This window comes from Pristiophorus japonicus, chromosome 20 (assembly GCF_044704955.1).
Source record: "Pristiophorus japonicus isolate sPriJap1 chromosome 20, sPriJap1.hap1, whole genome shotgun sequence".
Taxonomy (NCBI): domain Eukaryota; kingdom Metazoa; phylum Chordata; class Chondrichthyes; family Pristiophoridae; genus Pristiophorus; species Pristiophorus japonicus.
Window position 1 is genome coordinate 32,762,839 of NC_091996.1, and position 26,288 is coordinate 32,789,126.

Here is a 26,288-nt window from a genome sequence, read left to right on the forward strand (position 1 = left end):
GGAGGAAGAAAGGAGATGGGGGGGGGGGGAAGAAAGGAGATTGGGGGGGGGGGAGGGAAGAAAGGAGATTGGGGGGGGGGGAGGGAAGAAAGGAGATTGGGGGGGGGGAAGAAAGGAGATTGGGGGGGGGAAGAAAGGAGATTGGGGGGGGGGGAAGAAAGGAGATGGGGGGGGGGAAGAAAGGAGATGGGGGGGGGGAAGAAAGGAGATTGGGGGGGGGGAAGAAAGGAGATGGGGGGGAAGAAAGGAGATGGGGGGGAAGGAAAGGAGATGGGGGGGAAGGAAAGGAGATGGGGGGGAAGGAAAGGAGATGGGGGGGAAGGAAAGGAGATGGGGGGGGGAAGGAAAGGAGATATGGGGGGGGAAGGAAAGGAGATGGGGGGGGGAAGGAAAGGAGATGGGGGGGGAAGGAAAGGAGATGGGGGGGGAAGAAAGGAGATTGGGGGGGAAGAAAGGAGATTGGGGGGGGGGGGAAGGAAAGGAGATTGGGGGGGGGGGGAAGAAAGGAGATTGGGGGGGGGAGGAAAGGAGATGGGGGGGGGGGGAGGAAAGTGAGGGAGGAAGGGAAGGAGATGGGAGGGAGGAATGAGATTGGCGGGGGGGGGGGGGGGGGAAAAGAGAGGGGGAGGGAGGCTGAACGGGCCGGGCCCGAGACTTCAGGCAGGGCCCGTCCCCAGCACCAGATTTACAGGTAGGTGGCGTTGGGTCGGGTTGGGGGGAGCGCGGGTTGGGGGGGGGGGGGGGGGGGTCGGTTTGGGTCGGAGGGAGGGAGGGAGGGAGAGGCAGGTCAGGTCGGGGGGAGGGAGGTCAGGTCGGATCCAGTCCGGGGGGGGGGGGGGGGGGGGGTGCGGGGAAGCAGGAGTCCGGTCCGGTCCGGAGGCGGGAGTCGAGTCGGATCGGGAGGAAGCAGGAGCTGGCCGTGGGAGGAGCCTTATTCACGCATTCCCAGTGAGGTCATTCGGCCAGGGCTCGGGGCTGCGTGCTTCGGGCCCCTCCCACATAGTTTTCGGCACCTGGAGCTACTGCACTTGCGTGCCCACTGTAGCGCGCATGTGCAGAGGTCCCGGCATTGTTTTCAGCACAGGGACCTGGCTCCGTCCCCTACAGCTCATGCTGCGCTGCGCCGAGGGCCAGAGGACCTGCAGGGAGCTGGAGAATCTGGAGGTTTTTTTTAGGCGCACTTTGTGGCACGAAAAACGGGCGTCCAGGTCGGGACTGCGCCGTTCTAGGCGCGGCTCAAAACTTGGGGCCCTGTATCAGGTAATGGATGCAAGTTGTGGAAAGGCAGCTTGGATTTTCAGTGGCAGCTGTCAGAATAATGCTTTGAATGGATCTCATATGTATTCTTCGACAAGTTTTATTGAACAATAAAAATTTAAAGCTTAAAGTTTTCTCTATAATAATGTGGCAATTACAAAATGCTAAAATCAGTTCATGCCACTATTTCCTGTAACTACAACACTACAAAAATCACTTTTTCTGACCAAAAACACAAAGCTAATATAAAAAGGGCCATCAGTCATTCCAGTTTATTTTTTCCTCCACAAACTTGCAAATAACGGAACTAATGCCATGAACAATCCAAAACACGAGTACTGAAGAACAGTACAGTGTACATTAAATCTGACATAACATTAGTAGTCATATAATAAAAGCTCCAAGTCCTGTACACAGCTGTAAACAGGTTTGATTTTTGGATTATTTTGCTTTTGGATTATTTTGGCTTGTATAAATGAATAAATCAAGAATCCACATTATACAGACCTGCTCTAATAATACAAATTTCAATTTATACCATAGCTGATGTCACCTTCAGGAATTATTTTATTTCGTGGAGATATCATTTATGAAAAATATTTAGTGATATAATCAGAACACTCTGCACGTTAATCTAGCTCCATTTTTGTCATTAAATGCTCTACTGGCAAGCCTTCCATCTTTCATCCTCCATAAACTTAAGCTCATCAAAAACTCTGCTGTTCACATCTTAACTCGCACGAAGTCTCATTCACCCATCACCCTACTGCTTGCCAATCTACACTGGCTCCTGGTCCCTAAATGCCTCAACTTAAATATTCTCATCATGTTCAAATCTCTTCGCGGCCTCGCCCCCACCCTATCTCTAATCTCCTCTGCCCGACAACCCTCCAAGAATTCGAATGTTCCTCCAACTCTGGCCTCATGTGCATGCTCCGCTTCCTTCGTCCCGCCATTGGCAGCCATTCCTTCAGCTGTCGAGGCCCCAAGCTCTCAAATTTCCTTCCTAAACCTCTCCACCTCTCTCTGCTCCTTTGAGACACTCCTTAAAACCTACTTCATTGACCAAGCTTTTGCTTACCTGTCCTAATGTCTTTTTTGGTTTAGTCACAATTTTTTATGCCCCCATGAAGCACCTCAGGACATTTTACTACATTAAAGATGCTATATAAATGCAAGTTGCTGTTATAAATATATATTTACATCACATCATGACAGAATAAAAGGAGGAATAAAAGCAATGCTAGTCCCTTTGGTGGCTGACATTTATAAATTTTTTAAATCAAACATTTTTCGATGCAGAATTAATCCTACGTATAAAACAGAAGTTGTAATAGCAACAAGCAGATGAAAACATGTGAAGTCAGGACTCCTAACTCATAAATTAGTCATTATAGTATGAAAGTATACAGATATTCCACAAGAAGGAATGCTTTAAAATGGCATCCTTTCACATTGCATCTTTAAAATAGCATAATGTATTACCTTTAGGCGTTTCTTCATTTACAGCTTGAAAATGCGTTGTGTTGGGATTCCAGCTACCAGTAATTATGTAAGATTTACCATCTGAGCTTTTACCCATTGATTCCTGCAAATAAAAATATATATTGCTGCAGAACTGGTCTTACTGCTACTCTTGTTAACTAATACTCAATTTATTTTACAAAGCTACTTTTGAGTATTATAGAAACATAGAAAATAGGTGCAGGAGTAGGCCATTCGGCCCTTCGAGCCTGCACCACCATTCAATGAGTTCATGGCTGAACATGCAACTTCAGTACCCCAATCCTGCTTTCTCGCCATACCCCTTGATCCCCCTAGTAGTAAGGACTACATCTAACTCCTTTTTGAATATATTTAGTGAATTGGCCTCAACAACTTTCTGTGGTAGAGAATCCCACAGGTTCACCACTCTCTGGGTGAAGAAGTTTCTCCTCATCTCGGTCCTAAATGGCTTACCTCTTATCCTTCGACTGTGACCCCTGGTTCTGGACTTCCCCAACATTAATAAGAACATAAGAATTAGGAACAGGAGGCGGCCATCTAGCCCCTCGAGCCTGCTCCGCCATTCAACAAGATCATGGCTGATCTGGCCGTGGACTCAGCTCCACTTACCCGCCCACTCCCCATAACCCTTCATTCCCCTTATTGGGTAAAAATGGTTTTGCTCGATGGGTGACACCATCTTATTTATACTATGAAGCAATTTTCACCAGAGGGTAGCTTGAACACATGCATCTTTTGCTGGGAAGTTTTTTTTTAAAACTGTGCTATGACTTTTCATCACAACTACCATCAAACCATGTAATAGTGGATGGAAAGGAGTGGGAGGGCTTGGGGCAGCCAAGCGACAACACTATTTTTGGGGCAAACTTGCTTTCACAGCTAGAACAAGTTAAGTCACCTAGTATAGAATTTAATATTCAAATACTCTGGTTTTACCTGGCATCTTCAACCTTTCAGCAATTAACCAGGATGCATTGAAAGTGGCTTTTGTGAAGTGTTTTAACTCAATCTCAGAGCTATACCCACTCCTGTCTCGCAGTGTGTCCACACCATCCATCTGAATTCTAGCTTATTTTGTGCTGAATGCCCTTGATCATAAGCAGGTTTGAAACTGTCCAAACACATTTCACCAATATTGCCAGCAGAGAGAGGAAACACCCAACCCTATTTTCCTTCACCACTCTCACTTGAAGTGCCAGCTGTGGATCAGTGGGTAGCACACTCGGCTGAGTCAGAAGGTTGTGGGTTCAAGTTCCACCCCAGGGACTTGAGCACAAAAATCTAGGCTGACATACCAATACAGTACTGAGGGAGAGCTACACTGTCGGAGGTGCCAGCTTTCGGATGAGATGTTAACCCGAGCATCTGTCTGCTCGCTCAGGTGGATGTAAAAGATCCCATGGCACTATTTTGAAGAAGAGCAGGGACAGGAGTTATCACCGGTGTCCTGGCCAACATTTATCCCTCAATCAACATAACAAAAAACAGATTATCTGGTCATCATCACATTGCTGTTTGCGGGAGCTTGTTGTGCGTAAATTAGTTGCCGCACCTCCCAAATTACAAGTGACTACACGCCTAAAAATTACTTCATTAGCTGTAAAATGCTTTGAGACATCCAGCAGTCGTGAAAGGTGCCATATAAATGCAAGTCTTTCTTTCACTATTGGAGTAGTATCTTATTGCTTGTCTGACATCCAGTGCCAATTTGAGCTCCATGTGAATCAGAATGAGGCCATCTTGTTCAGCTCTCACCAGCATCTGCAGGCCTCCGACTCCAATCCCTCAACCTCCTCAGCTCCTTGGGTGATGTACAACCTTGGTCTTCTGTTCAAACCAAAGTTGAGCTTTAAACTCTAAATCTCGTCCATCGTCAGACTGGCTTCTTCCACCTCCATGCCCCCAGCTCATCCGTACTGCTGTTGAATTCTGTATCCACGTGCTCATTATCTTGAGGATCAATTCTTAAATGCTCTTCTCGCCAGCCTCCCTATCTTTCATAAACATATGCTAAATTGGGACTCTGCGACTCTTGTCCTCTCATGCAATGTATTAAAATGTCATTATACCCACTTCAACATTAATTTAATCTAGCTATAAAAACGGTACAAAGGTCACTGTTCAGACAAATGATAATGTATGCATATATCTGGAGTTTTATCATGCAAGCCATCGTTTTGGCAGGAGGTAAAGCCTCCACTTTAGTGTACTTAAATTTAAACCACCTACATTTATACCCTGACGTAGTAATAAACACCTAAGGAATAGCAATTTTTTTTTTTAAGTTTAAAGTAGTACTTTATTTTACGTCTGCGCTTCTAGCTGGGAACCTTGCCTGCCAGAACCCCATTTTCAGAAACTCAGGCATATGCTGCCCACGACTGTCCACCCATTCCAGCAGCACAGATGTGTAAATTTACTACATGTAGAAAAAAATAATCTACAGATATGGCAGCTAAAAATTATATAATTTTGCTATTAAACTGAAATGTTATGACTATCCAATCAAGCAGAGCTATTGAAGCAATAAATTCCTCCACAGTTTTTAATATCATTCTCAAAAAGTAAGTAGGTTGCCCAAAGCAAATTAGCGTTGTTCCCACAAAATCTGATGCACTGTTTTAAAACTACTGCTGGTATAAAGTTTGCATCCTGATAGTACCATAAATCTCACAAAGAACAGATTTGAACCAGGTTGCTACATTCTGGTTTCTGCCTTATGTCCACAACCTTATTAAATGTTTATGTGCCAAGCATGAATTCTCCTACTTTTACCTCTGATCCAACAAATGTCTCTCACTGTAATTATAGGCATTGGACTCCTTCCTGCAGTCTAACACCTGCTCCAAGGACCCAGCATTGGCAAGTTATAAACCAGCTGGTTGCATTACACCTTTTCTCTAATCTGGAGAAATCCTATTCAAAATATAATATATATATATATATATATATTTTTTTTTTAAACTTCTGAGCTATTGAAATGTCGCTGTTTGGAGCGTGGGCACAGCGGAGCAGCAAGAGATCATGGCAGAGGTGCGGCAAATGGGGGTACGGGGCACAGAAGAGCAGAGGGCCCACCCACACTTTGATGTGTGCGCGCACTAAGTCCGTGCAACAAAGCCGGTCTCCAGTCGCCCTGGTTCAACCCTTGCCACTGGACCAAGACCTAGCTCTAACAAGCCCGTGTGGTGGCTGATGTGCAACGGTCACCCCACGTTAAAAAAATCCACGCACAGGCATCTTCCATCCTTTCAACTGGAGTTCAGGACTGGAATATCAAGTCCTTCATTGAAACATCTGTGAACTCATCCCTTCTGGTGTGGAAGCAAGTCATCCTCGCTTCGAGGGATTGCCTATGATGATAAGACTTCAGAATTGGGCTCCTGGATCATGATTCGTTTGGACGGCTTTATTTTAACTTCTATAAATCATAAGCCCAAGCATCCTTGGAGATAACAAGGCTCCCAACCCAGATGCTTTCTTTATTGGCTTCGACAAAAAGATGACGACCTTAAATTGGTTGCCCTACTCCTTAAAATATTTCATGAAACTACTAATACTGTCTCCATCCCCAAAACACAACAGTGCTACAATCTCCCAAACTGAATAACGGCAAGGGTCCCAGTGGGCATATCGACTGGTGCTCCTAGCAATCTTTTGAACTGTGTTTCCAATTTTTTTTTGAAGAAAATTATCTGAATAACCTGTTTTCTAAATTAATTCAACCTTATGAGGTAAGTTTTATTTAAGACATTTTTATTTTATGATGCACATAAATCGCTTATCGGGTATTCTTCCAAAGAAATGACACAAATTCCACCTTGCCCCCTCTATCGATGCGGAGAAAGCTTTCAATAGCATGGAGTGGCTTTTCATGCAAGGGATGCTATTGCCCGTGGGCTTGTGTTATTTCTTTGGGTTTTTTTTTATCCTTGCTATACTTTTGAGCCTGCACATGCATTGCCTCTAATGGAATAGTGGTCTTCAAAAGGAATTGTTTCAAAGCAAATAGCTGTCTATCGGCTTGTTTTCCCCCCATGGCTATTCAATCACTGGGTAGCAACATTCAAGACACTTGTAGGATGTGTGTGTCAGGTAAAGAACATGAAAAATACCCGCACATGGGCACTTTCTAGCCTCCATCTTGTTCTCCCCTGTATTCTGGAACGTATTTGCCATTATGGTTCTTTTTCAGGTTAGAAGATTAATTATAGAATGTCAGAGTACAGGACTCTCGATGAAGCCTTGCTCTTCATTATTGGGATATTGCTTATTCCATTGGTATGGCTCAGGCTCTCAGTATTTGGAGGTGTAGATCACTCCTGACAGTCCCTGCTAAATTTTTTCTTCTTTATAAAAGAATTGCATCAGGAGGTTTGTTTATATGGGGTACTAGATATCCACGGATACCTTATGTTTTTGCATCATCCATTCGATGAGGATGCGGTAATCCTCCTCAACTGCCAGTTTTATTTTTTGACTGCGCAGTTATGCTTATTTCTAGACTGGGCCTCTGAAATGGAAAACGGACATTTTCTTTTATTCTGAATTCATATTTTCCCTTTTTGAAAATCCCAGCCTCTCCTGTGGGTCAGGGTACATCCCACTTTAGTGCAGCCATGTGGCACTGGCACAATATACTCCATCATTTTATGAGGTTTGTCTACCTACTCTCCTCTGTGGAACAACCTAGAAACCCATCCTTAAGTGCTGGAGGGGGTAGGGGAGAGCTTTCTGAATGTTGCAGGATCTGACTTTTGAGGATCTCCAGGGTGACTGCCAAAAAGTGTGACATTAAAAAAGGCTGACTCCATCCTTTAAAGCTACTGTGAAACGACCTCAGATTTTTCAACACTACTGTGCTTCATTTACTTTTGCAGTGCTTTTCACCAATAATGGATTAAACTGAAACATCCTGATTAAAAACAAGAACTTTCAATCACACGCCTCAATTCACTATTAGAAATTCTGATTAAAGAAAATGAAAAGATGTTGCTTATTTAGAACACCATCTTACCAAATCCAAAAGATGCATGTCACTGTTGCGTACATCTTTTCCAGGGCTGAGAAGAAGGCCAAAACACCTAATGAAAGAACATAATTGAAAATATTGATAAAGTTATGGATACAATAAAGTGTAATGATGTTAGTTCTTATTCTGCCAATGCTTGGTTGCAGTGTTTCATTCTAAACCACGTTATTATAATTTTTACATGAGCAAATTTGCAATTCAAATATAGTAACCCCTTATTAGATGGCAATTGAAATATTTTGCACACTCCATTATAGACAAAATAATTAGAGTAAAAAATATAATGTAGATTGACTAGGATATTACCAAGAATATAGTTAAAAATGGAGATTTTTTTTTTAAAGTGTGTATTGAACAGAGCTGAGAAGATTAAGGGGAATCTGACAAGTGTTGAAAATGATGCTAGGATGCGAGAGAATAAATTGTGAATTATTTCCACAGAATGCTGAGTTGGTAACAAGAGGCCATAAATGTAGGATTCGTATTCGAGGTGTAAAGGGGAAGGGTAGAAGAAATGTTTAACGTAAAAAGGAATGCATTACCACAAATGAAGCTGATTTGAAGAAATTGCATTTCTGCACTGCATTTAAGAAATAATGAAACAGTTGAAAACAACTATTATAGGGCACTGAGAAAATGGTAGGAAAGTAGATTTAGAGATGGCTTAAGTTGGACGCGTGCATCAGTATAGGTATGATGGGTCAGTGGTCTCCTTTTGTATTGAAGGTTTATTTTGACAAAATCCTGAAGTCCCTGCAAATTACCGCCATTGGGATGTACAGCAGCTTAGTGTTATCTAAAACCAGTGAGCCGAAATAGCAGCATTGGCTGATTTTTCTGTGGTACTATGCTGCCCCCTATATTTTTATAGAATATTCAACTTTATTGGAAATGGAGATTTTCCATAGATGAATGTAGGTATTAGATAAATATAATTTATCAAGTCATGCACAGAAAGAAAGCTAAAATAATGAAATGTTAAACAAAAAAGTTTCAAAGCAGTGTACTTTGAGCATGCATTAACTCTTCCCAATATAGGATTTCTTCATTATGGAGGCCAGACTATTTCCCTGATGCAAAGTATCTGTTCCCAATCGTTTTTTAACTTCATAGAATAAAACACAAGGGGTAAACGAGTGAAATACAGAAATTAGGCAGCAGATATATGAACTTCAAATTTTATGATTGTTTAGAATACACAGCTCTTTATGTTCTCATCTGAACAAAATCAGTACAGGAATTAAACTTCAGGGCACAATTTCAAAGCTCCAAGTTTTAGGAGTTTCAGCAGAGGTCTCAGCAGCAGACACGATAGTCTACACAATGTAGATGTGATAAGTTGACGAAAACAAAAAGGAGTTAATCTGATTCAGAGTATATGGAAATTTCTGGATGAAAAGGAATTTATTTCAAATTTATCAAGGCATAATAATTATTTTCATTAAGTATTTTTTGTGATTCAACATTGTGATAGCATCTTCCCTTCTCTCTCAGGTTAGATGTTATTTTGCACTTGGCAAATTATATTTAAACAACAAATTGCTTATGCACTTTGGCCCAGATTGCGTGTTGAGAATAACGGTGAGGCTAACAGCGCTCACTGTTATTATGGAGTAAATCGGGCAGCAACTTCTGGAGTGTACACATGCGCAGTTAAACGCAGAAATCCAGAAATTGCGGTCAGTTACCCTGCTCTGCCACAGGCTGCGCTATAACATTATCTCTCCAATAGACTCGGCATTGAAATCCATACAAGGCTGTGAACAAGCCAGATAAAGTTAGGGCTGGTGCATTCAAGTGCAAATTAATTTCTGACAGCGTGATGGTCATAATTACTGCCAAACAACCTCTCTGCACTAAAAATTTAATTTTACAAGTGTGATGTCTCATTCCTTCAGAATTCTATTAGTGGAGATCTTTCTTTAATTAAAATACTTTTTCTTTACTTTTTCTCTCTCTAGCTCAATCCCACCTTTCTTCCCAAATCTTTATTTCACTTTCTGTACAGGATTTAAATCTAATTTATAATTCCTGGTTTATATTTCCTGGTTTAGACTCTGCGGGGCCAAAAATGCCCCCCGACCAGGTTTGTCTCCGCCCCGGTTTGTCTCCGCCCCAATTCAAGGGGTGGAGATTGGACGATATTTATCTCTGGTGTTATTTCTGGTCGGGGCGGTGGTGAGGGGCGGAAGTGCCTTTGGAGCAGGGCGGCCATCAGCGTCGCGCATAACATCCCTCCCCTTCAGTTAAAGGGGAGGGCCACTGCGAACTCTGCATGGGGTTTAGTTAGGCCCACCAGGGAGGGTTTCGGCCAGGCCTGCGGCTCTGTATCCAAGAGGGATACCGGCCTGCCTGTTGTGGCCCGACCAAACCCGTGGGCACCACTGTCGGGCCGACCTGGCAGTCGGCCGACAATTGAAATAAAATGGAGGTGCTGGCAACATGCCCTCCCCTTTAAGGGCAGACATGCTGCCCAACCACACACTGCTTTCCGACCAGGGAAAGCTGTCAGTGACACCAACTGGCGGCCACTCTGTTCCCGCAGGGGTTGGAAAGGGGGTTGCCGCCAGTCGGAAGAAGGTTGGCGCGTGCCCGACGGGGTGGCAACACGGGCAGCGCAGAAACCCGTTCTCACCGCTCCCGGCCCGGGGATAATATAGGAAGGGTCAGCCCATCCGTCTACCCCCGGTCAGGTAAGGCCTTAAGAGTCGGTAATGGAACTTGAGGGGGGGGCAATTTCAGCCCCTGCATGTCTCAGTGAGGATTCTTCAATCTGATTGGTTGAAGAGCCTCGCTGTTTTTTTTCCCAGCTCACACATGCCATAGAGTCCCTGTAGAGGATGCCAGGCTGGATCGGACATCTTTGAGAGCAAGTCTCCACTCACAAGGCCCGCAAAAACAGTGAGCAGCTATCAGGATAGTGACCAGTGAGCGCCATTCCTTCGCCACTGACTGCAAATTCCGAGCCTTTATCTTGCATCCCATTTGTTCCTCATTTTTTTTTTTGTTGCTGCCTCCTTACTTTGGACTTCACTCCTTCTCATCACCCTCCATTTCACAAAACACTAATGTGTACCTCAGCACAAAGTGAAATCCCAACATTCAGATTGATAGTAAAGAAAGCAAATGCCATGTCGGCCTTCATAGCAAGAGGATTTGAGTATAGGAGCAGGGAGGTCTTACTGCGGTTGTACAGGGCTTTGGTGAGCACACCATGAATATTGTGTGCAGTTTTGGTCTCCTAATCTGAGGAAGGACATTCTTGCTATTGAGGGAGTGCCGTGAAGGTTCACCAGACTGATTCCCGGGATGGCAAGACTGACATATGAAGAAAGACTGGATCGACTAGGCTTATATTTACTGGAATTTAGAAGAATGAGAGGGGATCTCAGAAATATATACAATTCTGACAGGGTTGGACAGGTTAGATGCAGGAACAATGTTTCACTGTTGGGGAAGTCCAGAACCAGGGGTCACAGTCTAAGGATAAGGGGTAAGCCATATAGAACCGAGATGAGGAGAAACTTTTTCACCCAGAGAATTTGAACCTATGGAATTCTCTACCACAGAAAGTTGTTGAGTTCAGTTCATTGGATATATTCAAAAGGGAGTTAGATGTGACCCTTACAGCTAAAGGGATCAGGGGGTATAGAGAGAAGGCAGGAATGAGGTACTGAAGTTGCATGATCATATTGAATGGTGGTGCAGGCTCGAAGGGCCGAATGGCCTGCTCCTGCACCTATTTTCAATGTTTCTATGAATCATAAATCCACTGTGAACCATAAGCCAACTTACACAAGGTACTAAATGTCTTTTTTTAAATTACAAATGTTCTCAGTTACAAGATGTAGTCATACAATTATTCAAAGCTGGCAGTCGACAGAAATGTGGTGCAGTATGCACAATACTGAGGAAGAGGGAGGACGCGTTACACAGAAGCTTATGGATAGCCCCAGGATTCGTTCTGGCAGATTGTAATTTTACAAGTAGAAGCAAGGTTTAGGTAACATATACTTAATTGGGATAGGAAGGAGTTCATCTCTGGGGCCGGAATTCAAATCTCGCTCTGACTGATGGAATGAGTCTCCTTTTACTGGGCTATACTAGGATCTTACATGAAATGAGTTTGGAAAATCTCCAACTAGTTCATTGCGGATGCAAGATCACAACACAAAATGGACCACAGTTTGGCACAAATTGTTTACCTCATTCAGATAGTCTGCAGGGAAAGTAGAATTTTTAAAAACTGAGTAGGAGTTCTACCAATGAATTTGGAGCTGTGGTGTGGGAGAAGGAGAGAAAAATAATTGCTGCATTTTAATCCTAAAACTTACAGAATACCAAAGGGCAGAAAACGCTAGTGGGAGTGGTGTACAGACCACCAAACAGTCGTAGTGAGGTTGGGAACAGCATCAAACAAGAAATTAGGGATGCATGCAATAAAGGTACAGCAGTTATCATGGGTGACTTTAATCCACATATTGATTGGGCTAACCAAACTGGTAGCAATGCGGTGGAGGAGGATTTCCTGGAGTGTATTAGGGATGGTTTTCTAGACCAATATGTCGAAGAACTAATTAGAGGGCTGGCCAGCCTAGACTGGGTGATGTGTAATGAAAAAGGACTAATTAGCAATCTTGTTGAGCAAGGCCCCTTGGGAAAGAGTGACCATAATATGGTAGAATTTTTTATTAAGAGGGAGAGTGACAGAGTTGTGGTATGAGACGTGAATTGGCTAGAATAGACTGGCAAATGATACTTAAAGGGTTGATGGTGGATAGAAAATGGCAAACATTTAAAGATCGTATGGATGAACTTCAACAATTGTACATCCTTGTCTGGAGTAAAAATAAAAATGGGGAAGGTGGCTCAACCGTGGCTAACAAAGGAAATTAAGGATATAGTGTTAAATCCAAGGAAGAGGCATGTGAATTGGCCAGAATAAGCAGCAAACTTGAGGACTGGGAGAATGTTATAATTCAGCAGAGGAGGACAAAGGGTTTAATTAGGAGGGGAAAAAGAGAGTATGAGAGGAAGCTTGCTGGGAACATAAAAACTGACTGCAAAAGCTTCTATAGATATGTGAAGAGTAAAAGATTAGTCAAGACAATGTAGGTCCCTTGCAGTCAGATTCAGGTGAATTTATAATGGAGAACAAAGAAATAGCAGACCAGTTGAACAAATAGTTTGGTTCTGTCTTCACGAAGGAAGACACAAATAATCTTCCAGAAATACTAGGGGACCGGGGGTCTAGTGAGAAGGAAGAACTGAAGGAAATCCTTATTAGGCGGGAAATTGTGTTAGGGAAATTGATGGGATTGAAGGCCGATAAATCCCCGGGACCTGATAGTCTGCATACCAGAGTACTTAAGGAAGTGGCCCTAGAAATAGTGGATGCATTGGTGATCATTTTCCAACAGTCCATCGACTTTGGATCAGTTCCTATGTACTGGAGGGTAGCTAATGTAACCCCACTTTTTCAAAAAAAAGGAGAGAAAATGGGTAGTGACAGGATCGGTCCAAGTCAGCATGGATTTATGAAAGAGAAATTATGCTTGACAAATTTTCTAGAATTTGAGGATGTAACTAGTAGAGTGGACAAGGGAAAACCAATGGATGTGGTGTATTTGGACTTTCAAAAGGCTTTTGACAAGGTCCCACACAAGAGATTGGTGTGCAAAATTAAAGCACATGGTATTGGGGGTAATGTACCGACGTGGATAGAGAACTGGTTGGCAGACAGGAAGCAAGAGAGTCGGGGTAAACAGGTCCTTTTCAGAATGGCAGGCAGTGACTAGTGGGGTGCCACAGGACTCAGTGCTGGGTCCCCAGCTATTTACAATATACATTAATGCTTTAGATGAAGGAATTGAGTATAATATCTGCAAGTTTGCAGATGACACAAAGTTGGGTGGCGGTGAGAGCGGTGAGGAGGACACTAAGAGGCTGCATTGTGACTTGGACAGGTTAGGTGAGTGAGCAAATGCATGGCAGATGCAGTCTAATGTGGATAAATGTGAGGTTATCCACTTTGGGGGCAAAAACACAAAGGCAGAATATTATCTGAATGGTGGCAGATTAGGAAAAGGGGAGGTGCAAGGAGATCTGGGTGTCATGGTACATCAGTCATTGAAAGTTGGCATGCAGGTACAGCAGGCGGTGAAGGCAGCAAATGGTATGTTGGCTTTCATAGCTAGGGGATTTGAGTACAGGAGTAGGGAGGTCTTACTGCAGTTGTACAGGGCCTTGGTGAGGCCTCACCTGGAATATTGTGTTCAGTTTTGGTCTCCGAATCTGAGGAAGGATGTTTTTGCTATTGAGGGAGTGCAGCAAAGGTTCACCAGACTGATTCCAGGGATGGCAGGACTGACATATGAGAGACTGGATCGACTGGGCCTGTATTCACTGGAGTTAGAAGGATGAGAGGGGATCTCATAGAAACATATAAAATTCCAACAGAACTGGACAGGTTAGATGCAGGAAGAATGTTCCCGTTGTTGGGGAAGTCCAGAACCAGGGGACATAGTCGAAGGATATGGGGTAAGCCACTTAAGATTGAGATGAGGAGAAACTTCCTCACTCAGAGTTGTTAACCTTTGGAATTCCCTACCCACAGAGTTGTTGTTGATGCCAGTTAATTGGTTGTATTCAAGAGGGAGTTAGATGTGGCCCTTACAGCTAAAGGGATCAAGTGGTATGGAGAGAAAGCAGGAAAGGGGTACTGAGGTGAATGATCAGCCACGATCTTATTGAATGGTGGTGCAGGTTGGAAGGGCCGAATGGCCTACTCCTGCACCTATTTACTATATTTCTATGTTAAATTGAATCTCTCATTGAATCACATGAAATTTTATTCCAGTGATATGGGGCCCAAGTTTCGGCCTCAGTTGCTCCTGATTTTTTGGAGCAACTGGTGTAGAACGGAGTATCTTAGAAATTCAAATTCTCGGCATTTAGCTTGCTCCAGTTCTAGTCAGTTAGAACAGTTTCACTTTGAAACAGAATTTTTTTTTCCCAAAAGGTGACGTGTCCGCCCACTTACGCCTGTTTTCAAAGTTTCGGCAGTGAAAACTTACTCCAAACTAACTTAGAATGGATAAGTGAAGATTTTTGTAAGCTCGAAAAAACCTTGTCTACACTTTAGAAAATCAGACGTAGGGAAATGGGGGGGGGGGGGGGGCGGGGTGTTTTAAAGGGAAGTTTACAAACATTAAACACTTCAGTTTTACAAATAAAGAGCCATCATCAATAATAAATGATAAAATCATCAATAAATCAAAAAAATTAATAATTTTTTTTAAAAAAATCAATAAATAAAACATTTTCTACTTACCGACTGCAGCACCGTGCCCCCCCCCCGCGTCTCTATCTCTCTGTCAGTGTGTGTGTGTGTGTGTGAGAGAGAGACGGGGGGGGGGGAAGAAGGAGACGGGGGGGGGGGGGGGGGGGGGGAAGAAGGAGACGGGGGGGGGGGGGGGGGGGGAAGAAGGAGACGGGGGGGGGGGGGGGGAAGAAGGAGACGGGGGGGGGGGGGGGGGAAGAAGGAGACGGGGGGGGGGGGGAAGAAGGAGACGGGGGGGGGGGGGAAGAAGGAGACGGGGGGGGGGGGGGAAGAAGGAGACGGGGGGGGGGGGGGGGGAAGAAGGAGACGGGGGGGGGGGGGAAGAAGGAGACGGGGGGGGGGGGGGGAAGAAGGAGACGGGGGGGGGGGGGGGAGAAGAAGGAGACGGGGGGGGGGGGGGGAAGAAGGAGACGGGGGGGGGGGGAGGAGAGGAGACGGGGGGGGGGGGGGGAAGGAGAGGAGGGGGGGGGAGGAGAGGAGAGGGGGGGAGGAGAGGAGGGGGGGGGGAGGAGAAAGAAGAAGAAGGGGGGGCTGAAGGTCTTCGGGCAGTGCCCGTCCCCAGCACCAGATTTACAGGTAGGTGGCGTTGGGTTGGGAGCGCGGGTTGGTTCGGGTAGTGGGGGGGGGGGGGGGGGGTGGGGGGTGGAAGGGAGAAGGGAGGGAGCGCGTGTCGGTTCGTGTCGGGGGGAGGGAGGTCAGGTCGGGACTGGGTGGGGGTCGGGAGCACGGGTCGGGTCGGGGCGGCGGTGGGAGGGAGGTCGGTTCGGGGAGGTCAGGGAGCGCGGGTCGATGCGGGGGGCGGGCGGGAGCCGGGTCAGTGTCGGGAGGAAGCAGGAGCTGGGCGTGGGAAGTAGCCTAATGCACACAGTCCCAGTGAGGCCATTCGGCCAGAGCTAGGGGCTGCGTGCTTCGGGCCCCTCCCACACAGTTTTGGGTGCCTGGAGCTACTGCACATGCGCGCCCACTGGAGCGCGCATGTGCAGAGGTCCCAGCACTGTTTTCAGCGCAGGGACCTGGCTCCGCCCCCAACTGCTCGTGCTGCGCCGCGCCAGGCTCCAGAGTACCAGCAGGGAGCCGGAGAATCTAAGTTTTTTTTAGGCGCACTTTGCGGCGCGAAAAACGGGCGTCCAGGTCGGGGCTGCGCCGTTCTAGGCACGGCCCGAAACTTGGGCCCATGAATTGGAAGTGTTTCCCACACAAACACCATTCACATCACAATACGGCTGAAAATGATGGTTTTCAGGCTGTCCCTCATCAACAATTTAAAGCACAAACACTTGGCCAAAGGCAGACTAACGGACAACCACACTGTACACATACATTTGGAATAATAGAGCAATTCAAGAACTTCGTAAATTACCCTTATATAAATTTATTATAATATTTATTACAATTTGATACCTTTCAATAATAAGTTCTTTGTTGGATGCTTGTTGCACATAGATCACAATCTTCTTATCCACTCCTTGTCTGAGTTTGAAGCACTGCTTATCTTTATCTTTGGGGACTGCACTGTCAAGCAAAATACAAAAATATCAACTCATTTTGGCAATTCATGCAAGTGAATTCAATATCTATTTTACTCAATTCATCTCTGGGGCCTGGGTCTGAATCCCACTTGACTACTGGCTTGAAAGATTTCGCTCTCTGATGCCTGAAAGATCTCAATTTACGATAGCAGCAGAAATCTCCATACAGATTGCCGTTCGAGAGAGTTACAGCACAAAAAGTTTCCATAATTCAGCACAAAGTTGTATCGCTGAAAAAGGCTACAGGGATCCTTGATGTGCAAAATGGAAATGTCACACCAGCACATTAGAGTATGCTCTTTAGCGGTTAAGGTTAAGATATGTTGCTGCAGAGTACAGATAATCCTATAATCTGCAAAACTAATCTTCATACATACACCCATTACAAAAAGAGGCAAAATGTTCCATCCTACAGTATGGACATCCCTTACCTTGAGAACAAAAATTGCCACCCAGAAAGTATGGATTGAACTGAAAAGGAACTTTTAATTACTATGCAGTATTATATTTTAGAGATGAAGAAGAAAGTACCTTTATGATCCAGAAAGTCTGCTACTTATATTTCCAACTTAAAGCATTTAATATTGTTTGTAGTTTCTTTCAGTGGTCCAGTATGCCAAGGTGTCCATTTTTAAACATGCTAAATATTACAATGTAGATGAAAAATGTACAATACCACAAAAGCAACATTACATATTTAACCATTTAAGAAGCCATAAAACAAATTCCACAACACAGAAATTTACTTTGCTCCTTGCCCACCCCCAAATTATCTCCCCATTTCTCCTGAACACCCCAACTCATGCTACAGTACGATTCCACAGGTACCACCAGCCCACACAATACCTCACCCAGATGGCATTCTGCATGTGCAAAACCAAGACAGGGAGTATTCACAGGCTATTTGACTTAATTTGGAAGATGAGGTTCGAATGAGGAATTACAGCCAAGTACAAACCGGTTCTCACCAGACATCCACAGATGTATACTTGCCAACAAAGCTGTATGAATATCAGGAGCAGGGGCACCAACTGATTTTTCCCTTCACCAGCCTCTGGGCACAGATGCACAGTGAAGCATCTCTACCTCTATCACTAGCACAGAGGAGACTAGCTAACTTGGCTCACACCAAGGATTGAACTGCGACTGTAAGGGTCATAGAAACATAGAAAATAGGTGCAGGAGTAGGCCATTCGGCCCTTCGAGCCTGCACCACCATTCAATATCATGACTGATCATTCACCTCAGTACCCCATTCCTGCTTTCTCTCCATACCCCTTGATCCCTTTAGCAGTCAGAGCCATATCTAACACCCTCTTGAATATATCTAATGAACTGGACTCAACAACTCTCTGCGGTAGAGAATTCCACATGTTCACAATTATCAGTGAAGAAGTTTCTCCTCATCTCGGTCCTAAATGGCTTGCCCCTTATCCTTAGACTGTGACCCCTGGTTCTGGACTTCCCCAACATCGGGTCAGCATCACACCAAGCAGCATTTTACTCACTGAACCATACTTGGGGAGAAAAGTACATTTCTTTCTACATTCAGAATGGTTTCAAATTCAAGTTTTTAATCATGTTGGATCACAAAAAGAAACTCGGCATACAATACCGAATATTATACGAAGTTGCGAATAGAGCCATAAAGATGCATTATACAATTAACATATAATCAGTGTTTCATCTGTTGAGAGTGCTGTATGTTCATCAAAACGCGTTACTTAGCTTCCCTGATGGCTCAGTCACTGAGCACCTGAACCATACAAACCAGATTGACTCCAGGTTCAAGGTTCACTCCCCATTTTGTGCAGAGTTAGCTGACCTCAGCCATGGTGGTAATAGTGACTATGGCATTCACAGCTTGGAGGAGGCACAGTGGAATGGTCCCCACTCCAGATCACTATCTAATGAATCACGCTAGAAAAGCCCATGAGTGGTTGGCGATTGAGGACATGATTGGGCTTTGTTGTGATAATCTGGATAGCACAAGAAAGGCCCAAACCTTTAATCGTTAAGAAATTGCTGGATGCTGTGATAGGAAGGGCACTGCATTTTTTAATTTTAGATGAATGAGCCAGGAAGGACTAAACTATCTTCATTAGTATCTTGCGATTTTGTAATGGCTCCCACAATGGAGTAGCCTGCCGATCACTCAGCGTCAAGCTTCAAATAAGAATAATGTTCACTTGTGTGAAGTACTACCAGGGAATACTGATGCCAATGGAACAGTACTCCAACAAGGAGCTAACACTTTCAGGAGAAAACAGGATGGGAAGAAAATTCATGAGAAAACAAAAACAAGCGTGTTACTTAGATATATAGTCTGTTGTACCAATTAAAAATACCTTGTGCTTGAAAGATATTCATTAGAAAAATATATAGCCTAATTTAATTATGACAAATCAAGGCATTATGAAATTTTCAAAATATTTAACCACTGTATTTTAATCATTTTCAACAATATGTAGATAAAGCCTATTATTATATTTGTAATATTTTTAATTTTATATTGAAGCTAAACATTTTATTAAGGAAATAACAAGCATTTTTTCCTCCAGAGTTTGTGGGGGAGGGTAGGGAATCAAAATTTATCCCAATGGATACAAGAGAAAATAATTCTACTTATCTTCAGTTACCAGACATTTTTCAGCATGTAGATCAGGATTCAGCCTGAATGGTAGTGAGAGATAATGCACTTCTGACACTTTCTATGATATAGCCACTGAATGTTCAATATTTTGACCAGAATGCTGATCACCTTACAACTCTGCTATTAACACTCCTGTGTATTTTTAGCTTATTTATTTTTACAATATTTGAGGCATGATAGGAGGTTAAGAGGGTAAAAAAGGAAGATGACTTCGGTGTTTCTAGGTACTGGGAAGTCAGTCACTGTCATTTATAGGTCACGATAATACAAATGAGTGTTTTTCAGTTCACTTAGTTGGAAAGTCAATTTCTATTTAGTCACTGAGTAAAACAGACTGCAGCAAACAGGAATGACCTGAAACAAAATGTTTTATGAAAATGGTACCATTAAAAGTTAACCCTCCAATGTGGATACCACCACAGTGATGTAGATTCACTGAGGTAGCCTAGTGGTTGTGATTATGGTGCTAGACAGAGGTCGAGAGTTCAAATCCTGCTGTGGCAAATAGTGGAACAGGCGACTCCAGTCCCTCACTACGTGGTTGACTCGAGGCAACTAGGGATGAGCAATAAATACTAGTTTTCCAGTGTTGCCCAAATCCCAAGAACAAATTTTTAAAAGCACACTGCAGACAAATGCCCTCCATGTCACTGGCCAAATGACAGTAGGCATGAAGGCACCCTGGAATCACAAGCATGTGTTCCCATATCCACGCTCCAGGTAATGATTTTCAGAGTTTCCTCGTCAGTTATAAAATTACCTCTCCCTTCAACATGGTAGAAGGTACTACAGTGCAACTTGCATTATGCTACTCACTTTAAAAAATGTCAAGTCAGATTGGAATTCGAAAGCAGAATTTTAATTACTTCAATCCATCTATTTTTTTCATTAGAGTGGGAAGGAAAACATACAAATAAATCAGTTATAAACAGGAATTTTAATCAAATAAAATTTGAATTAAAAGGATCATTAATGGTATGCTTTAAAAAGAAAAGCATCATCTTAGCAGAGTGAGCTTGAGACATGGAGGAGGCTGTTGAAAGTGAAATGAGTTCTTAGTCTCAGACATAGAAGTTATGTTCTTTGCTGGCTGCCTCATCTTAAAAAACCAGTCCAAAGTTTATTCTGAATAGAAATGTCATGCTAATGCACTGAATAAGAACGGAGGTGGCAGGGCTGATCTGCATCACTAGTAGGATTAAGCTTCCAATATTTGTTTAAAAATAAATCCTCATTTTATTGAATTTGATTACATTGAAATATTATCAGTCGTTCCCTCAATTGGCTCAACAAGCACAATGAGCAACTGAGCCATTAAAAAGCAGGAGGGGCCCAGATTCAATCCACCATCTGTGCTGAGTTATCTGATCTCCGCCAGGCAACTGTAGGAAAGCTACAATTATCCTCAGCAAGCCTGGGTTGGTGGAAATAATGGTCAGGGCTGCCATTCCCAAATACTATCTAGAGACACCCCCCCCCCCCCCCCCCCCACCCCGCAAAAAAAAAGTTAACCATTTAGAACAACAAATCTGCAGTTTGCAGGAATTTATATCTCCAACTAGATCATTGTGCCTTTCAGATATCATCAACAGTAACGACAACTGATAAAAGCTGAAGCAGCGCTGTAAAAATGATCTCTTGACGAGGTGCCTGCACAAGATAAAAGTTCATGGGGTTGGGGGTAATATATTAGAATGGAGAGAGGATTGGCTAACTAACAGAAAACAGAGAATTGGGATGAATGATTCATTCTCTGGTTGGCAACCAGTAACTAGTGGGGTGCCACAGGGATCAGTGCTGGGATCCCAACTATTTACAATCTATATTAACGGCTTGGAACAAGGGACCGAGTGTAACGTAGCCAAGTTTGCTGATTATACAAAGATGGGAGGAAAAGCAATGAGTGAGGAGGACACAAAAAAATCTGCAAAAGGACACAGACAGGCTAAGTGAGTGGGCAAAAATTTGGCAGATGGAGTATAATGTTGGAAAGTGAGAGGTCATGCAATTTGGCAGAAAAAAAAAAATCAAAGAGCAAGTTATTATTTAAATGGGAGAAAGATTGCAAAGTGCCGCAGTACAGCGGGACCTGGGGGTACTTGTGCATGAAACACAAAAGGATAGTACGCAGGTACAGCAAGTGATCAGGAAGGCCAATGGTATCTTGGCCTTTATTGCAAAGGGTCTTGGAGTATAAATGCAGGGAAGTCTTACTTCAGCTATATAAAAAAGGTACTGGAATATTGCGTGCAGTTTTGGTTTCCATATTTACAAAAGGATATACTTGCTTTGGAGGCAATTCAGAAAAGGTTCACTAGGTTGATTCCGGGAATGAGGGGTGTTGACTTATGAGGAAAGGTTGAGTAGGTTGGGCCTCTACTCATTGGAATTCAGATGAATGAGAGGTGATCTTATCGAAACGTTTGAGATTATGGCCCCAAGTTTCCACACGCGGCAAAAAAGGCGCACCTCAGAGCTGGGTGCCTGATTATTGCGCCGAAAACGGCGCCGGAAAAAAAGTGCGGTATTCTCGAGCTCCTTGGAGCTCGATGTCTGCTTGGCGCAGCGCACAGGGGGCAGAGCCTACCACTCGCGCCGATTTTGTAAGTAGGAGGGGGCGGGTACAATTGAAATGAGGCTTCTTGGTGCCGGCAACCCTGCGCGTGCGCGTTGGAGCATTCGCGCATGCGCAGTCTGAAGTAAACATTACTACTCGGCCATTTTTAAAAGTACTGCAGAAAAAGTGAAGATTTGTTTCTTGCACCCCTGCAAAGGCTTGTATTTTAATTTTCTTGATATTTCTGTGTGCAAGGGAGTGCTTTTAGCAGCACTGCTGAATAAATCACCTGCTGAAATCAGTGAGTTCAGCTTTTTACTGCTAAACTTGCAGAACCGGTGCCTGCAAATTAAGGACTGTGTGTTTGGAGAAATAAAAGTGCCAATTCAACTTTGCAATGGATCAACGTCCACCAAGAACAAAGAATTTCTTGCATGAGGAAGCAAACCATTGACAATGCAGCACCCATTCTGCAAATTTAAATATAAAGATGTTGATGTGGCTGCCTCTCCCTGTCCAAATGGCCTCAGTCAGTCCCCCTCACAGCTCGAAGGCTGCTGCTGTTCTTTCTTCGGCTCCCGGCCAGCCACTGACGCCGCTGCAATCCCATGGCCGAATGGCCTCACGCCCGCTCCTGATTCTTCGGCTGCCTTCGAGCCACTGACGCCGCCCCATAAGCGTGGCCGAACGGCCTAAAGAATTTTAAATCTGCAGCTGTGTGTGTCCTGTGTTCATTCTTTGGCTCCCGGCCAGCCACTGACGCCGCTGCAATCCCATGGCTGAATGGCCTCAAGTCCGTCCTGGTGCTGCATCTTCGCGAGGAATGAAGGCCTGCCTCAAGCACTGCAGCTCAGCTCGAAGGCTGCTTGCTGCCGCTGCCGTCGAGACACTGACACCACACCGCTGCCTGAAAGGCCTGCCTGAAGCACTTTCACAGAGGTAGGAACATGGTTTATTTAATCTTTTCTTTGCTTATAAATTTTTATTCAGGTTGGATTTATTTGTATAATATTTGTATAAGTATTACTAAGGATTGAATGTAGAATTTAATGACTTCCCTTCCCCCCCCCCCTCACCTCGTTCCCTACGCCTAATTTATAACCTGCGCCTAATTTTTTAAAGTTAGACAAGGTTTTTTCAAGCGTACAAAAATCTTCACTTACTCCATTCTAAGTTAGTTTGGAGTACGTTTTCACTGGAAACTTTGAAATCAGGCGTCAGTGGCCGGACACGCCCTCTTTTGAAAAAAAAATTGTGTTCCAAAGTGAAATTGTTCTACCTGACTAGAACTGGAGGAAATTAAATGTGGAGAATTCCGATTTCTAAGATACTCCATTCTCCACCAGTTGCTCCTAAAAATCAGGAACAAATCATGTGGAAACTTGGGACCTATGAGGGGGCTTGACAAGGTGAATGCAGAGAAGGTGTTTCCACTGATGGGGGAGACTAGAACTAGAGGGTACTACCTTAGAATAAGGGACCGGCCATTTAAAACTGAGATGAGGAGAAATTTCTTCTTTGAAGGTTGTAAATCTGTGGAATTCACTGCCTCTCAGAGCTGTGGAAGCTGGGACACTGAATTATTTTAAGACAGAAATAGACAGTTTCTTCAACGATAAGGGGATAAGGGGTTATGGGGAGCTGGCGGGGAAGTGGAGCGGAGTCCATGATCAAATCAGCCATGATCTTATTGAATGGCGGAGCAGGCTCGAGGGGCCGTATGGCCTACTCCTGTTCCTATTTCTTATGTTCTTATGTTCCCAATTGTAAAAGCAATTTATCAGACTCAACATTGTGACCAGCCAACACTGTTCAAGGCTGGATTCTGTCTGCAGTTGAAAAATGATTAATTCACTAACACTACTTCCCTTTAACAGGCAAAAAACAGCAAGGCTTTGTCAAGTACCTGAAATATCCTTTCCCATCATCTTCTTTAATCTCCAAAGACACAGTAAATGTGAATATATCACTGTCTGGGGTTAGTGTTGGTGGATTTCCCGAGAGAGGAGTCTGTTTTGACGACCGTCGGAAGGCTGTGGCAAAGCTGTACAGTATACGACTTACCTAAAATAGATAATGAAAAATATTAGCTACATCACCAGTCTTGGGAATAGAATAATTTCCAAAATGTAGTCCCCAACTTCCAAAAGTATTTAATTTTAATTGAATAATTTCCAAAATCTCAACTTTCTAGTAATAACTTGCTGTTTTCAAACTTTAAATGAGCCACTGACTAAATTAAAGCTCATTTAAGATCAATTCTGGTTAAAGAAAAACCCTTTTAGGTCAAAAATATCCAATGCAAGGTCAATAGTTGAGCTTCAAATCCCAACCCCGATCAAATTCTGAAGATAAAACCTAAAAGGAATTGTTATAAGATATGTGCCCCTTATCAAATCTTCAAACCAACAAATATTTAGCAAATGTTTCTTGCGTGGAGTTATTAATGCTTACCTGGATTTAGACCAGACCCAGTGCTACTTCAAGAAATCTGAATAAATGGATACACCACCATTAATTTCTATTGACTATCTTTAGAATTCTGAAGATGCTTGACCCAAACCAATATTTACTGAGCAAACTGGTAACATCTAGCACCAGAATGCGGGTACTAGATTATGGATTGCACGAGTGAATAAATTATTCCCTTTCTTTTGACTAATATTTTGGAATTAAACACAAGGATTAAGTACATTTTCTTTAAAATACACCCATTGGAAAGGTTTCATTAGGACGACACAGCTTTGGATCAGCTCTCAAGCCAGTCTAAAGTCACAGCTCCCAGCGTTTAACACAGCTAGTCAGGGACGCACAGGGACTCTCCCATTGGCAATGTCACTCAGTGCATCTCAGAGAATTGTTTTCAAAATAAAAATAAAATCAGATTTTGCAAGTACAGCAAATTCTTTTTTCTCAAGTATTCCCTCTATACTTTATTTCCCATTTCAAGCATATTATTACTCTAGCTGTCCTCTCATTAGGCAGGACTGCTCATTTTACAGGCTGTATTTTTGTGGAATCTGATAAATCCCATGAAATTCATCAGTCTCTTAAAATCAATGGATAACATTATGAATTTTACACGGTCTTCTTGATTGCACAGACTTTACAAAACAAATACCATCCTGAAAAGAAAACAGTCCCAATTATAAAATAGGGGGCACTCACTTTTTGTTGAGAGCCGCAATCCTGCGCAGTTTACTTTCCTCAGGACGAAACCCACCAATCTACCATAAAGTATAAATTTTTTTTTTCCAAACTTATTCGCCCCCATCCCCTCTGATGTATTTGCTTCATGGGTTCTTTGCTCAAGAATTCATAGCAACACATTGCTATTAATAACTATTTGGTTTATTACCAAAGGTTTAACAATCACACTACACATTACCAATTCATCCACTAGGCTCTCACCTGCATACCTCATCGTGGATGACCTAGACCCAACTGGCTGGGGTTTTATTGAGTCTTGTGATCATCATGTGACTGGCTAAGCCACTCACAAAGCAACAACTCTACAAACCTGTGAGCATCCTCACCCCGTACATACATTACACCCTCCTTCCCCAAATTCCACCTCCAGGAACAGCAGAGCTGGTGGGCTGTGAAGTGAGGCTGAAAGGCACGGAGCGGAGCCCAGTTGAGATGTCCTAAGCTGCCTGTGGCATCTGGATCATATTATGAGCACCATTAAAACATACATGATGTTTTGAAAATCACTAAATTTAGTAATCGCAAATCAATTTTTTCCCCTGATGCCAACATGAAATGGAAAAAATTCTACAAAAGACATTCATGGAATAGCCTCCAAATATCAATTTTGCCACAAGAACAAAAATATAATCCACCACTACAGTGCACCTTACATTTGTTCTTAAACAGCATTAAGCACTTTTAATAAATTTGCAACTGCTAAAATGGGTAAAGGCTGTAGGACTTACTGCTTCTTGTATTTCACATCGAAAGACGTGAATCCTGAAAATTTCTGCATTGTAGTGACTTTCAGTGAAGGCAAAGCAATCACTCTCAGCAGTGCCATCATGCCCTCGGACGCAAAAAAGAATCTTGTAGATTGGATAGTTTGCTATTTCAGTGTTTGTTTGTGGATCTAGCAGTCTGTAAACAATTCAGAAAATATTGTTTTAACATCTTCCAGTGCCAATTGTTATATTTTTCTCAAACTTCTCTTTTTGCAATATACGAAATCCCTTCGTGATTTACTCAGGGCACGCAACATATGCTCATGAAATGGGGAAAAACAGATTCCACTCTCATACCTTTGTCAACGCAATTTTGACCCATCTGTGAAAAGCCACATCATATCACAGCCACCCAGGGACAATTCTCCTCCCAATTTCCCCATCATTCACAAGGGAAGATGCCTGGTGTCTGCTTAGTCCCTCCTTACATCACAA

At 43.5% G+C, this 26,288-nt stretch overlaps 1 protein-coding gene across 9 annotated transcripts in view; it reads right to left on the minus strand.

The window, feature by feature from the left end:
• Window positions 1-26,288, minus strand: part of LOC139232470 (rab GTPase-activating protein 1) — a 275,160-nt gene that overhangs the window by 196,972 nt on the left and 51,900 nt on the right. For all 9 annotated transcript variants that reach the window (XM_070862713.1, XM_070862714.1, XM_070862718.1 and 6 more), the window contains 5 exons: window positions 25,815-25,989; window positions 23,783-23,940; window positions 16,539-16,649; window positions 7,781-7,847; window positions 2,743-2,845 (listed from right to left, as the gene is read on the minus strand). In XM_070862713.1, the coding sequence (XP_070718814.1) occupies window positions 2,743-2,845; window positions 7,781-7,847; window positions 16,539-16,649; window positions 23,783-23,940; window positions 25,815-25,989 (614 nt within the window). The remainder of the gene's footprint in view (window positions 1-2,742; window positions 2,846-7,780; window positions 7,848-16,538; window positions 16,650-23,782; window positions 23,941-25,814; window positions 25,990-26,288) is intronic.